The sequence below is a fragment of the Pseudophryne corroboree genome, chromosome 6 (genome assembly GCF_028390025.1).
Source record: "Pseudophryne corroboree isolate aPseCor3 chromosome 6, aPseCor3.hap2, whole genome shotgun sequence".
NCBI lineage: Eukaryota > Metazoa > Chordata > Amphibia > Anura > Myobatrachidae > Pseudophryne > Pseudophryne corroboree.
In genome coordinates this window covers 329,379,808-329,394,626 of record NC_086449.1, presented here as the reverse complement: position 1 = coordinate 329,394,626, position 14,819 = coordinate 329,379,808, and the positions used below count along the sequence as shown (strand labels likewise).

Genomic DNA, 14,819 nt, shown 5'->3' with positions numbered 1-14,819 from the left:
TGGTTGCATGCGCAGGACGGGCACTGCGCATGCACCCGCGGGGTGAACACAATAATTCCAATTGGATTACGATTTGCGATCCAACCTGAATTAGCAACTTTATTCACTAAAAATGTATATTCTTTTTTTTCATCACGTTATTCAATCTTTATTTTATTTTTGCTTCGCTTTGCATAACCCTAATAAAGGGCAAAATATCATACACCATGTAGAATAGTAATGAAAATAAGTAAATTTCATATGGTTATTGATATATTTCAAACAATTTTAATCTGAAACAAATAAAGTTGAATTTTAAATAAACAATATTATTTTGTGGAAGGGAATGAGTGCACCCCTAGTTAAACTGATTCCCTTTTCTCTCCTTTTTGCTGTTTGTATGTATATACTGAATCAGTGGGTAGCACTAATATTATAGTAAGATATGGAAATATAAACAATATGAATAAATAATACCTATAAAAATGAATTACTCCCTTGTGACCAACAAGTGCATCAAATATATCCCTAGTGCAGGATTTCCTATAAATCTAAAAATCTTATGATCTTGTGGAGCTAATATCATTGTCCATTGAACACTATTAGCTGTGTGGCTGTATGCACACATCTGTGTATTTCCTGCATACCTCTGATTATTAGGAATATTACTGTTCTGTACAGTGTTATGCACAAGAGCTGATAGTTGCCCAGGTGCATTGTGTTGTATATGGCACATGCTTGTCTGCCTTGCTAAGACATTGTGCATTGATTGTCTCCTGGAATTAGTTCCTTTTGTTTAGATAATTCTGTGTTAGTAACTGATACAGTATATCTTTATCTCTGTAGTGAAAAGATAAAGGAGCTGGAGAGAGAACTGTCCGGAAAGGAATCAGAAATGAGAAAACTGAAGGTGTGTTGTCTTCTCACAACCTGGCATACTGTATTACTTCTTTCACTAACGTAGCCTGCAACATGTTATTTTAAGAGAAGTTACTTGAATAGTACTTTCGAGTTCAATTCAGAAGTACATGTAGCAGTGTTATCGGAGGTCACCTGTCTGTGGCTTTGTGCAAATGCCACTACAAAGTCCTTCCCTTGTGTACATCTGTGCAGCCAAAGTGCAATGAATGAGGTGCCCACTTTTAGCATCTATGCATGCTGTTAAAGCCAATTGGTACGTCCTTATATGTCATCATTGACTGCACCACTGAAACTTGCATGAGCCTTATGGAAGGTAGCGTTTCTCGGTCTGACTGTGACCTCCTATGCCTTTGGCTGTGCGTCTAAGAAACTAGCCTCTTGCAATGACATGCTCGTGTCATTTCTAACCATCTGCTAGTCACCACCGAAGAACACCCATCACTGTTCCACAACAATTCTGATACTATCCCTCTCATGCACATTGTTACTCTCTTCTGCAATATACTAAATATGTGTGGGTCGGTTCTAGACCTTGTGGAACCCAAGGCGAAAAAGTTTCCTTTGCTCCCCTCCCAATTCCAAACAAGATTAGCTGTGCATCAAAAATAGGGATGTGGCTTCATGGGGGAAGGGACACCTGACATTACACCGCACGGTAGTGTTCGTCAGTCACATCACACCACACAGTGGTACCCCTTATACACATTACGCCATGTAGAGCCCTTTATACAACACAGACAAAACAAAGGAAAAACAAAAACACAGGGAGAAAAAAGACCTGATTCATACCCTTTACATTACTTGTCATTTAATACCCCTTACACATTATGCCACACACCATAATGCCCATTCCACATTATCCCACACACCGTAACGCCCATTACAACTTATGCCACACACCTTAATGCCCATTATACATTATTTCACACACCATAATGCCCATTACACATTATTCCACACACTATAATGCCCATTCCACATTATATCACACACCATATTGCCCATTACACATTATGCCACACACCATAATGTCCATTCCACATTATGCCACACACCGTAACACCCATTCCACATTATACCACACACTGTAACGCCCATTCCACATTATGCCACACACCATAACACCCATTACACGTCATGCCACACACCTTAATTCCCATAACACATTATGCCACACACCATGCCTATTTCAAATTATGCCACACACCTTAATGCCAATTACATGTTTTGCCACACACTGTAATGCCCATTTCATATTATGCCACACATTGTAATACCCATTACATATTATGCCACATATTATGCCATACACTGTAATGCCCATTACACATTATGCAACATACAGTTATGCCCCGACACCATTTTATGCCCCACACACAGGGTTTCCTGCTCTGGGTTCCATGCTCGTTGCCACGGGTCTAATGCTCGTTGCCAAGGGTTTCCCGCTCTGGGTTCCATGCTCGTTGCCAGGGGTCTCATGCTCATTTCCAAGGATTTCCTGCTCTGGGTATCCTTTATTATGACATTATGAGATTCACCATTTACAGATGAAGCCACGCTCATCATAGCTATATCTGTGGAAAACATGCACTCTCTGCGTGGCTAGGCACGTCCATGCATAGCAGTGCCGAGCTGTGGCATTGCCACTCCCATTTATATGAATGGGACGTGTGTGTATCTAAGACATGCATGCGCCCCAGATGTACACGAGGTCATGCCTAACAAGGTGCAATTGCTGTAAGATGTAGCCATGCTCATCAAACAGCAATGTACATTACTATGCACTGTTATGTCCATTTACTTTTAAAAGTAACAACATCAATAAAACTTGATACAGTAAAATTACCTCAAAGGTATTGCACTAGTTTTGGCCAAAACTATCGCAGCTAAATTAACCATTAGATAAATGTAAGCACTTGCCCACTATTATAAAGAGCAGGACAACATTCCATGTATGCCTATCCCTCAAATGTATTTATGGATAGAGTCAATATTTACATCTAATGAAGTACTCTTATTGCACGGGATTTATACTTCATTATGAAAAGATAGAAGCCTACAGTATGGGACTTACTCATTAATAACTCCTTTATACAAACTGATTGCAGCCTATTTCATACAACAAACCTAAAATTACTATTTTTGCATCTAAGTTTTTGTGTGCCATTGATGAACAAAACAAAACTTGAAACACTATTGTATTGTGCAGACTGAAAGTGGATCCATCCTTCGAATTGAGCTAGATGCTTGCAGGCAGCAGCTGGAACTGGAGAGAAGTCGTCGGGAGGTGTTGCAATGTAGAGTAACGGAACTAGAGTCTAAACTAACAGAAGAGAGAAAAAGTCAAGTGAGTATCTGGCTGTAGTTAAATATGTCCTATATAATAAATGGTTAATTCTGTTCCTCACCTCTATGGGGCAATTCAAAGGTTTTGCGCGCCCGCAGTCACTAGATGGCGCTTGGCTGGGCAAATCAAGTGTTGCTCTGTTCGGACTTGCACAGCCACCAGCGCAGACAATACTGTTTTGTTGTTTTGGTAACTAGTGTGTGTATGTATGTTTGTGTGTGTGTGTGTGTGTGTGTGTGTGTGTGTGTGTGTGTGTGTGTATATATATTCGAAAACTGGGCAATTCTTAAAGTGAATAGTCAAAGTAAACGGCTGTAACTAATTATTCAATATAACTATATACTACACTATTTTTTTCTGTTGCTTAGTAAATAAATCTGTTTAATTTTTCCTGTATAATTTGGCATAGCAGTAGATTGGATTCAGTGGGTGAATCTCTGAATGTTTGTATGTAACATGATCAATTTGATTGGAATTTCTGTGTAATAATGCATAAATATAAATTGCATATGTCAAGTGTAGCTGCATGTCCTAACTTTGTGTAATTCCATGTTTCCACATGAATAATGAATAGTCTCTGGATCATTTAAATACAGTACTAACCCATGTATACTGTATGTTTCAGGATAACTTTGGTAACAAGGAAATCCATAGCTCCATGGTACAATCACAGAGGTTTGTGAAATTGTGGCTGCTAAAACCAGCCTTATTTGTAGGACTGGGCAATGAGTTGTGCCTTCACAAAGGAAGGGTTGGATAAGTCACATGACCATTAATACCGATGCAAGTGATACACACACCTTATCTGCCACCATCATACAGTGATCCACTAGAAGGTAGAAAGACTTATGTAGTGTTCCTGACCCATAGCCAGCTGCACATACTCTAACATCAGTGATGGGATGGGCTTTCTCCAAACTGTAGCTAACATAAGAGTTTGTGAATCCTACATTTTTTGTGGACATCATCCCATACATTGCACACTGGCCTTCAGAGGGGAGCTCTGCATTGTATGTAGACACCAAGGAGAATCTCATAGTGTACAGTAAACTGCACTTTAGATGAGGCTCTGTAATGTATAGAGGACATCAGATAGATTCATCTTTCAAAATGAGATGATGTCTAATGTCTTGTTAGTAAATACAAACCATCTTTCAGGTTGAGTTTGGCTGATGTTGGGCCTGAAATACATAATCTAGAACAGCAGCTTCAAAGAGAACGAGAAGCAAAGAAACAGAAAGATGAGCTGATACTTACACTGAAAGAGGTGAGGAGCTGTAACCCATCCCCACTCTGCTGTGACAGTGATTGGATGTATTTATAAATCATGTACTGTACTGGAAGGTGGCAATAAACCTCACTCCATCTGTTCCTGCGGGTGTGTACTCTGCAGCTGAAACTCCAGTTTTATGTTATCTGTTTTATTTTCAGAATAAGTAATTATATTTTACAGGGTTATGAATATCCTACCCTTATAGCAATTGCTCCCATCTGCAATTCTCAGCACAACTCTGTAAAAACTCTGCCAGTATAACGCTGTGTAAACTCTGTTACCCATGACTTCTACAATGTCATCCCATCTCACTGCACTATTATTAGAAATATGTCCTCTAAACTTCTGTTCTGTATGTGTATCAGGAACTAGAAGACCTGGGCCATAAAAATCCTGGAGATATAAAGGTGAGCATCTGGTAAAACAATATATTTGTGCTGAAACCTGCTATGTCTTTTATTGTTAATGAAAAAGAGGGCACCAGCAGGTAGCTATGTTCCATCAATGATCAGTTTTAGGTATCATGTTATTGGTCCTCTAGGACAAAGTCTTGCTTTGCCCAGTTATGGTATGGAGTTATAGGTTTTCTTAGTGTCACTGGGGTCTGGATGTGTTGTACTCAGGTATCCCTGGAGGAAGTGGACTCTGAATTGACGCTGGTGCGGGAGGAGCTGCAGAAGGTCTGGGACATGCTGAAGACAAAGGACACAGAGTTGGAAGAGCAGTATCAGGAACTGGAGTCTGCTCGGGGCCAGGTATGGAACAGGGGAACTTACTTACAAATATATTTATGCTGACATAGATTGGGAAAAGAAGCATGGGCAGCACATCTAGACAAAGTGGAAAAGATATGCCTAGACTTTTACAGAGTATAAAAATAAAACATTTGTGGAGATTGTCTATCATTGTATTTATTTTCCCTAATTGTTTCATTCACATTGCCTATTTTGTGGTGTATATGTAGTGAATATTTAATCACATCTTGGAAGAACTCAAAGCAACATAAAGGGATCTCTCCTGGCCACTAAATAAAAGGCACTGACATAAAATAGAATCTGCATCAATAATATTCAGAAATTTATAACTGCAACACTTTTAAGATAATGTCAGATGTAAGGATATATAGATATACTTTAAGTTGTGATTGTGTGGAAAAATATCTTAATTTGCTTGCAAACTTCCATTCATTAATCGCACTGAAGAAGCCTGCAGTTAGCATCTTTTAATGACAGTGTAAAATAGTTATACTTAGCTGCATTGCAAATGTAAATAGTGTCCGATATCTCAAGGCATGTGAACGTTTACATATACATTTTGAGTGTGTGTTCATATACAGTAGCCACTTTATTATGTACACTTATACCTGCTTGTCGATAAAAAGAGCTATTCAGCCAATCATGTGGTAGTGACTCAATGTATAAAAGCATGCTGACACGGTCAAGAGATTTTTTGTTCTGTCCAAACACCAGAATGGAGAAGAAATGACTTAAAAACATATCCACAATACGACCATATCTTGGTATGATCTATGCACTCATTATCTCCTGCATCAATTATTGAAATTGTATCCATACTGGTCTTACCTAAAACAGACTCTCACCACTACAATCCATTTTGAATGCAGCTGCGAGGCTGATCTCTCGCTATACATTCATACTCAGCTGAAGGATGCGGACGCAAGATGATTGACGATGGCGGATGTTCGGGGGGAAGCAATTCGGCATTTCGCAGGTGTGGTGGGACGAACGGGGGCATGCCGGGGGTGTTTTGGGGACAGCTGCATGACGGCACACGAAGCCGCTCCTATGGAATAAATGGCGGGGGAAAGGGTCACCTGACAGTGCAACCAGGGGTCATTCTTCATTTGATGCATCTGAAATGTCATTGTGAGGCAGCGCTACACACATGTTTGGCGGCCTTGCCCCATGCTGGCCGGCCCCCAGCATGTGAGGGATGATATGGACGCAGATCTTTATAAAAAAAAAAGGCTTTAACAGGTAAGAACATAAATCTCCTTTTCTTCTTCAGCCATAGGGCTGGCACTTTGATCCACTTGCACTGTTTCTGCACAGCGTTCTCAGCAGCTCGCTGCTGACCCTAGATGTGGCTCTCTACAGCTGTGTTCTCTCTGCGCTCCCACAGCATGCTGGCCCTCTGGATCCACACCAGAGTTCCCTCCAAAACCCTCCACACCTCCTCCTGGAAAAACATTCATTAAGCCCTCTTTACTCAAAAACTGCTTCACTGGGCTCACTCTTCTTATTACGCAGGCCATGCAGACATCCAGAAAAGCTCAGAATTCATTTCCAGGTTCTACTAGTGACCCACTCTTAATCAGGACGTTCACAATTTATTGCTTGCTGCTGACCTTGGATATGGCTCTCGGCAGCGATCTGATCTCTCTGCGCTCCCACAGCATGCTGGCACTCTGGCTCCATGCCAGAGTTAACTCCAAAACCAGAGTATGTGCACAGCCATGCTGGATTTATTCACCTAACCATTTCCAGACACTCTTAGCGCTGCTCCCAGTCAGCTGACTGCAACATCCAGTGAGAGAGCACTGACACATTATAAAGGGAGCTTTCTCAACACTCTTAAGCTGCCAGTACAACGTCGCTTCTCCTGCAGTCACAGCTCTGTGCTGAGCTCTCTGATGCTGTGTCAGTATGATTCCAGTCCGTTCAAATTCAATTCCATTCTCTGCTCTATTACAGTTCTCCAGTTGCAGTTTTGTTCTACATAGACTCTATTGTAATATCACTTCACCGGGTCCGGTCTAGTCTCTAATCCGGTTCCAGTCCAGCCATCCCTTCAATTCTAGTCCGGTCTCCAATCTTATTCCAGCCCGGTCACCTATCCAGTTCCAGTCTGGTCATCCTCAGCAGTTCCAGTCTGGTCATCCTCAGCAGTTCCAGTCTGGTCATCCTCAGCAGTTCCAGTCTGGTCACCTATCCGGTTTCAGTCTGGTCACCTATCTGGTTTCAGTCTGGTCACCTATCTGGTTCCAGTCCAGTCATTTCTCCGGTTCCAGTCCATTCTCCAATCCTGTTCCAGTCCGGTCACCTAAGCAGTTCCAGTCCAGTCTCCAATTCGGTTCCAGTCCGGTCACCAATCCACTTCCAGTCCAGTCAACCTTCTGGTTCCAGTCCAGTCATCTCTCCAGTTCCAATGCGGTCACCTATCCAGTCTGAGCATCAATCCAGTTCTAGCACAGCTCTCATCTATCCAGTCATCCTGTCTCAAACAGCACTTGGATGTTCATGCTAGATTCAGTTTTATTTTAATAAAGTTATTAATCTTTATTCTTTGTTCACACCTTCAGGCCAGCCACTACTAGAACACCAATGATCCTCCTCAAATCCTCTAACCAGCAGTTCCCCGCTGCCTCTACTAGTCTTAGTTCCATGAGTAGGAGCTGGATTAAGCCTCCCCACTTCCTACATGCTCCATCAGTACCAGCTCCACCCACACATGCCTACCCATGCAAACCCAACCCTCATGCATGACATTGCCCTGTCCACATAAATGCTGTATGGAAAAGCTAATATTGACTAAATTCGCAACATCTATACATATATTAAACATGTACATAGCAATATGTTTTTTTTTTAGAAATATACTTCTAGGAACTGTTTAAGAACTATGGAGATGGGGAAAAAAAACTCAGAATTTTTGTAGTTCCGGCATCTCGTAAAAACTACTGAATAAATTTGGATTGCATTTTCTTTCTAATGACCTAGTTCTTAATGAGAACTCAAGGAATGGGAGCAATAAAGGAAAAAAACAGTCGCTTTACGCGTGGGGCAAATGCTCAGTGCTGCAGGCGTATATCTCAGGACCAGCTGCTTCTCCCATGGGCAGCTTTACGTGCCTTGCTCGCAAGTTAGTAGCCCCAAGCATCTGTTTGTGTTAATCCCTGAAGGTAAAACTGAAAATATTGTTTACAAAGAAATGTTGTGATCAGTGTGTACAATATAAAATATACATCACAATATTAGATGGCACTGCTGTCGTTGTAAAATTATTTCAGCTGAACAAAAACAGACATCCATGCGGGCTAAACCGCAGCAAACACTAGCTGGATATACATTTTCACAAAAATGTAGTACAGTGAGTATCCCATATCCAAAATTCAAGATCCCACTTTTTGGATATATGTCATTATCTCAGTAGGGGACACAAAAATGTGGAATTTTGGATAAGGGATACTCATCCTGTATTCCTCTTTTGCAGGGACATGGGGTCTGATAAGTGACCATCCCGGTGAAGAGCTGGAATAAAAAGTGATAGCTTGCACTATCACTCTGCTTCTGGGTTCAGTGTAAGAGCTTGTAATGCACATGCTCAGCCTGCGAATGCATCATTGGTGGCCGACGGAGAAGGGATCTGGAGGGATCAGTTGTGTGCATCTTTGAATAGCCTGCAGATCCACAGAGATGTGTATGATCACCTTAGACACGTGTAATGCAGAAAATCGCAAATGCAGCCACGTGCATGCAAATCTGAATCACACAATAGAGCAGGGGTGGCCAACCAGTCAGTGACAAAGAGCCAAAAAACCTTTTGGGTACGTCAAAGAGCCGACATCGAGCCGATGGCGCGCATGCAAAAATGGAATGTGGCCTTGTGCCTGCTAGACCACACCCCTGGTATAAAATCCATTGAAAAAGCCAGAAGGACATAAAATAAAAAATTTTAAGCCAAATCCATTGAAAAAGCCACTTTCACATAATAAACTTCAGCTCTCCCATGTGTCACTCCAGCCAGCTCCCCCATGTGTCACTCCAGCCAGCTCCCCCATGTGTCACTCCTGCTAGCACCCTCCTCTGTCACTCCAGTCAGCTCTCCCATGTGTCACTCCAGCCAGCTCCCTCATGTGTCACTCCAGCCAGCTCCCTCCTGTGTCACTCCAGTCAGCTCTCCCATGTGTCACTCCAGCCAGCTCTCCCATGTGTCACTCCAGTCAGCTCCTCCATGTGTCACTCCAGTCAGCTCCCCCATGTGTCACTCCAGCCAGCTCTCCCATGTGTCACTCCAGTCAGCTCTCCCATGTGTCACTCCAGTCAGCTCTCCCATGTGTCACTCCAGCAAGCTCCCCCATGTGTCACTCCAGCAAGCTCCCCCATGTGCCACTCCAGTCAGCTCTCCCATGTGTCACTCCAGTCAGCTCTCCCATGTGTCACTCCAGCTAGCACCCTCCTCTGTCACTCCAGTCAGCTCTCCCATGTGTCACTCCAGTCAGCTCTCCCATGTGTCACTCCAGCCAGCTCCCCCATGTGTCACTCCAGCCAGCTCTCCCATGTGTCACTCCTAATACCACCCTCCTATGTCACTCCAGTCAGCTCCCCCATGTGTCACTCCAGCCAGCTCCCCCATGTGTCACTCCAGCCAGCTCTCCCATGTGTCACTCCTAATACCACCCTCCTATGTCACTCCAGTCAGCTCCCCCATGTGTCACTCCAGCCAGCTCCCCCATGTGTCACTCCTGCCAGCTCTCCCATGTGTCACTCCAGCCAGCTCCCCCATGTGTCACTCCAGCCAGCTCCCCCATGTCACTCCAGCCAGCTCTCCCATGTGTCACTCCAGCCAGCTCCCCCATGTGTCACTCCAGCCAGCTCCCCCATGTGTCACTCCAGCCAGCTCCCCCATGTGTCACTCCAGCCAGCTCCCCCATGTATCACTCCTAATACCACCCTCCTATGTCACTCCAGTCAGCTCCCCCATGTGTCACTCCAGCCAACTCCCCCATGTGTCACTCCAGCCAGCTCCCCCATGTGTCACTCCAGCCAGCACCCTCCTATGTCACTCCAGCCAGCTCTCCCATGTGTCACTCCAGCCAGCTCCACCATGTGTCACTCCAGCCAGCTCTCCCATGTGTCACTCCAGCCAGCTCCCCCATGTGTCACTCCAGCCAGCACCCTCCTATGTCACTCCAGCCAGCACCCTCCTATGTCACTCGAGCCAGCTCTCCCATGTGTCACTCCAGCCAGCTCCCCCATGTGTCACTCCAGCCAGCACCCTCCTATGTCACTCCAGCCAGCTCTCCCATGTGTCACTCCAGTCAGCTCCTGCATGTGTCACTCCAGCCAGCTCCCCCATGTGTCACTCCAGCCAGCTCCCTCCTCTGTCACTCCAGCCAGCTCTTCCATGTGTCACTCCTGCTACCACCCTCCTATGTCACTCCAGCCAGCTCCCCCATGTGTCACTACTTCCAGCACCCTTCCACGTCACTCCTGCTGGGACCCTCCTGTGTCTCTCCAGCCAGCACTGCCATGTGTCACTCTAGCCCACCCTCATGTATCACTACAGCCCCCCCCCCATCAACTCATGCCATTGCAGCAGTCCCTAATGTGACCTCTGTTTGCTGGTGGGTGTCTCGCCTCTAGTATCTGGCTCCTTCAGTTTTCAGTCCCTGTAGTGCTGCTGCGTGTCTGGCTGGAGTGCAGCGTTTCTGTATCTGTTGTGGTCACATGATGTAGAGTGTCGGGAGCCACATTTGAATAAAGAAAGAGCCTCATGCGGCTCAAGAGCCACAGGTTGGCCACCGCTGCAATAGAGTTTAGTTTACCAATAAAGCAGTCTCCAGATACTTCCTTGCTAAAGTAACAAGACCAACAACTTTGCATATAACATTTATCTCCGATAAAGGGGGACAAAAGTACAGGGGAGACGTCACTAAGATAGCTTTACCCCTTATGCATGCCGTACATGCACATATTAGAGCAATTTATATCTGGGAGAGCAAACATTCATTCATTTATTTATATTTTATGAAGTCCTAACCATAAATCTTATAAAAGCTGTACTTTACATATTTCATTTACTGTCACTATACTACAAACAAATTTTGATCAGGGCCATTCACACTGCATGCAGGTGCAATGTGAACGGCCCCTGCTAGTTACCCGGGAAGGATTGTTGGATGACTGGACCAGAGTGGAGCCATTTCTGCTACAAAAATCCCGATTTCATGGTATTTTCTTGGCAGTGGAAAAGGGTTATTCATTACAAGGATGAGTAGATTCAGCAGTTAGGACCTATAATGCAGATAATGTTACATATTAAAGGGTTTCTATTTGCTGTTTGTGTACTTTATGGGTTCGATCCAATTACCTGCGACTTATCATGGCCCGAGTAAGTGCGGCTGTATGCACTGGCATAGGGCTGTGTACAAATATCCAGGAGTCTGGGATAAGATCGGGCCGTGAGAGGGCAATTTGCGGTGCCATTGCCAGCATTAACATGCAACGGCAACTCGCCCCCCCCCCCCCTGCAGCTAATTGTATTGACCCCTATGTGTGACAGCTCTATGTGAATTTATATAGTGGAATGATGCACATGTAATACCCTTTCTCTTACGTCCTAGAGGATACTGGGAATCCATTTAGTACCATGGGGTATAGACGGGTCCACTAGGAGCCATGGGCACTTTAAGAATGGGATAGTGTGCGCTAGCTCCTCCCTCTATGCCCCTCCATTTAGAAAATGTGCCCGGAGGAGCCGGTCACACTTATGGAAGCTCCTGAGTTTTCTGCATTTACACAGTACCCACACTGGCAAACACAGACTTAAAACGGATCTGACTCAATTTTAAGCTCTAAATTATCTCAGCCAGTATAAACAAAGCGTGAAGACCGCGTGCCATAGAGGGGGCGGGGCTTCACTATGAGCGGATCCAGCAGCTCACAGCGCCATTTTCCCTCTGCAGTGGACACAGACACTGACTGACAGGGACGCACAGCTCCTCCGGAGTGACTCCAGATTACCTCAGCAGTACCAGGGAGTCATGGCAGGGGGGGAGCGATTATTAGTGTACTAAGTCCCCAATCTGGGTACTTAGTCTGCGACCCAGCTAAGCTTAGCATTAGCAATTAGGGCGCTGTGTGCTGGCTCCAGAATATCTCTGTGTCTCTGGAAGGCTCTTTGTAGGTTAATTGTGCCTTTGACCTTTTCCTGTGTGTGTGTGCTTTCACATTTACAATATGTCAGGCAAAGAGTGTGTTTCATGTATGGCAGAGTCTTCCTCTTTCCCAGGGGGTTCACTATTGTGTGCTCAGTGTAGTGCACCTTCCCAGGCTACCAGGGCTGAACCAACATGGCTGGATTCCATTAAAGGAATGATTTCCAATATTTCTACTAAATTATGCCGCAATGAGAAAGAAACGCAATACTTAAGACAGTATGTGGATCAGTTTACTATTTGTCCGCAAAAACGTACTCTGGCCCATATCTTGCAGTCTGAATCTGATGATGAAGGGTCGGACATGGAGGGGGGTGAGGTGGACTCAGAGGGTGGGGGGGGGGGGGGATGCTGCTCTGTCACAGGGAATAGAGGCTCTTATAGAAGCTTTCAGAGATGTTCTGCAAATTCCTAATAAGGTGACAGAGGAGTGTGAGGAATCTTATTTTAATGTAAAAAAGAAATCCTCAGTCACTTTTCCTGTGTCAAAGGAGCTGAATACCTTGTTTGAAGAACCGTGGGTTAATCCTGATAGAACATTTGAAATCCCTATGAGGTTACTCTCATCCTTTCCTTTTCCTCCTGAAGATAGCAAAAAATGGGAAAATCCACCTATAGTGGATGCATCAGTATCCAGGCTGTCACTGAAAATAGTATTGCCTGTCCCTGGTGCTGCCTATCTGAAAGACACGGCTGATCTTAGAATTGAGACCACATTCAAATCCTTGTATACAGCTGCTGGGGTGGCCCAGAGACTAACTATAATTGAGGGGTTAGATTCCTTATCCAGGGGGGAGATTGTTTTACTCCTGCAACATATACAGGACTCTGCAAACTTTGTTGTGGAAGCCATAAAAGAAACAGGCTTGCTTAATGCACGCTCCACTGCTATGGCAGTGTCAGCACGCAGAGGCTTATGGCTACGCCAGTGGACTGCTGATGGGGACTCCAGGAAAGGCATGGAAGGCCTACAATTCACAGGAGAGGCCTTATTTGGAGATGAACTAGATCTCCAAAGCTCCACATATCTTCCTTCCGCAGCTCCCCCAGCCAGGAAGGCCTACTCAGCTTCAAATTTGCAGTCCTTTCGGACAGCCAAGTTTAAAGGCAAAACCAGAGGTTCCTCTACAGCCAACAGAGGCGCTAGAGGTAAACCACGCAAACCAGCAACTACCGGTTCTCAGGAACAGAGTTCAAGCTCTGGTTCCTCAAAGCCTTCAGCATGATGGTGGACCGCTATGCCTGAAGACTGGTGGGTGGGAGCCTGGCTAAAATTCTTCAGTCGCATCTGGACAAGTTTGTGCCAGGATCCCTGGGTCATAAATCTTATTTCCCAGGGCTACAGACTGGAGTTCCAGCAGCTCCCACCTTACAGATTCTTCAAATCAGGCTTACAAGTTTCACAGGAGGCAAGTATAACTTTACAGGACGCCATTCAGAAACTGGTGCAGACTCAGGTCATTGTTCCAGTTCCACCTCATCTGCAGAACAAAGGGTATTATTCCAACTTGTTTGTAGTACCAAAACTGGACGGTTCGGTAAGACTGATTTTGAACCTCAAATCGTCAAACCCGTACCTACGAGTGTTCAAATTCAAGATATAGTCTCTGAGAGCGGTGATCTCAGGTCTGGAGGAAGGGGAATTCCTTGTGTCGCTGGATATCAAGGATGCGTACCTTCACATTCCGATCTGGCCGCCTCATCAGGCTTATCTATGGTTTGCACTGCAGGACTGTCACTACCAGTTCCAGGCCCTGCCATTTGGTCTCTCCACAGCACTGAGGGTGTTCACCAAGGTGATGACAGAGATGATGTTTCTCCTCCGCAAGCAGGGAGTGAACATAATTCCGTACCTGGACGATCTTCTCATAAAGACGCCGTCCAGGGAGAGGTTGTTGGACAGCATTGCCCTCTCAACCTGACTACTCCGGGATCATGGGTGGATTCTGAACCTTCCAAAATCACACCTAGAGCTAACACGGAGGCTTCCATTCCTGGGGATGATACTGGACAGAGTCACAGAAGGTGTTCCTTCCGTTGGAAAAGACATTGGTAATCCAGTCAATGGTTCGGGATGTCCTGAAGCCAACCGGGATATTGGTGCATCTGTGCATTCGCCTTCTGGGGAAAATGGTAGCCTCTTGCGAGGCACTTCAGTACGGAAGGTTCCACGCAAGACCTTTCCAGCTCGATCTGTTGGACAAATGGTCCGGATCGCATCTTCACATGCACCAGAGGATCCGTCTGTCACCAAGAGCCAGGATTTATTTTCTATGGTGGCTTCAGACGTCTCACCTAATCGAGGGTCGACAGTTCGGGATTCAGAGTTGGATTCTACT

The 14,819-nt window shown here is 44.9% G+C and overlaps 1 protein-coding gene across 2 annotated transcripts in view; it reads left to right on the top strand.

Annotated features, from left to right (window-relative positions):
• Positions 1-14,819, top strand: part of LOC134932184 (uncharacterized) — a 234,945-nt gene that overhangs the window by 95,425 nt on the left and 124,701 nt on the right. For both annotated transcript variants that reach the window (XM_063926365.1, XM_063926366.1), the window contains 6 exons: positions 826-889; positions 3,110-3,247; positions 3,873-3,922; positions 4,406-4,514; positions 4,886-4,927; positions 5,144-5,275. In XM_063926365.1, coding sequence (XP_063782435.1) covers positions 826-889; positions 3,110-3,247; positions 3,873-3,922; positions 4,406-4,514; positions 4,886-4,927; positions 5,144-5,275 — 535 coding nt within the window. The remainder of the gene's footprint in view (positions 1-825; positions 890-3,109; positions 3,248-3,872; positions 3,923-4,405; positions 4,515-4,885; positions 4,928-5,143; positions 5,276-14,819) is intronic.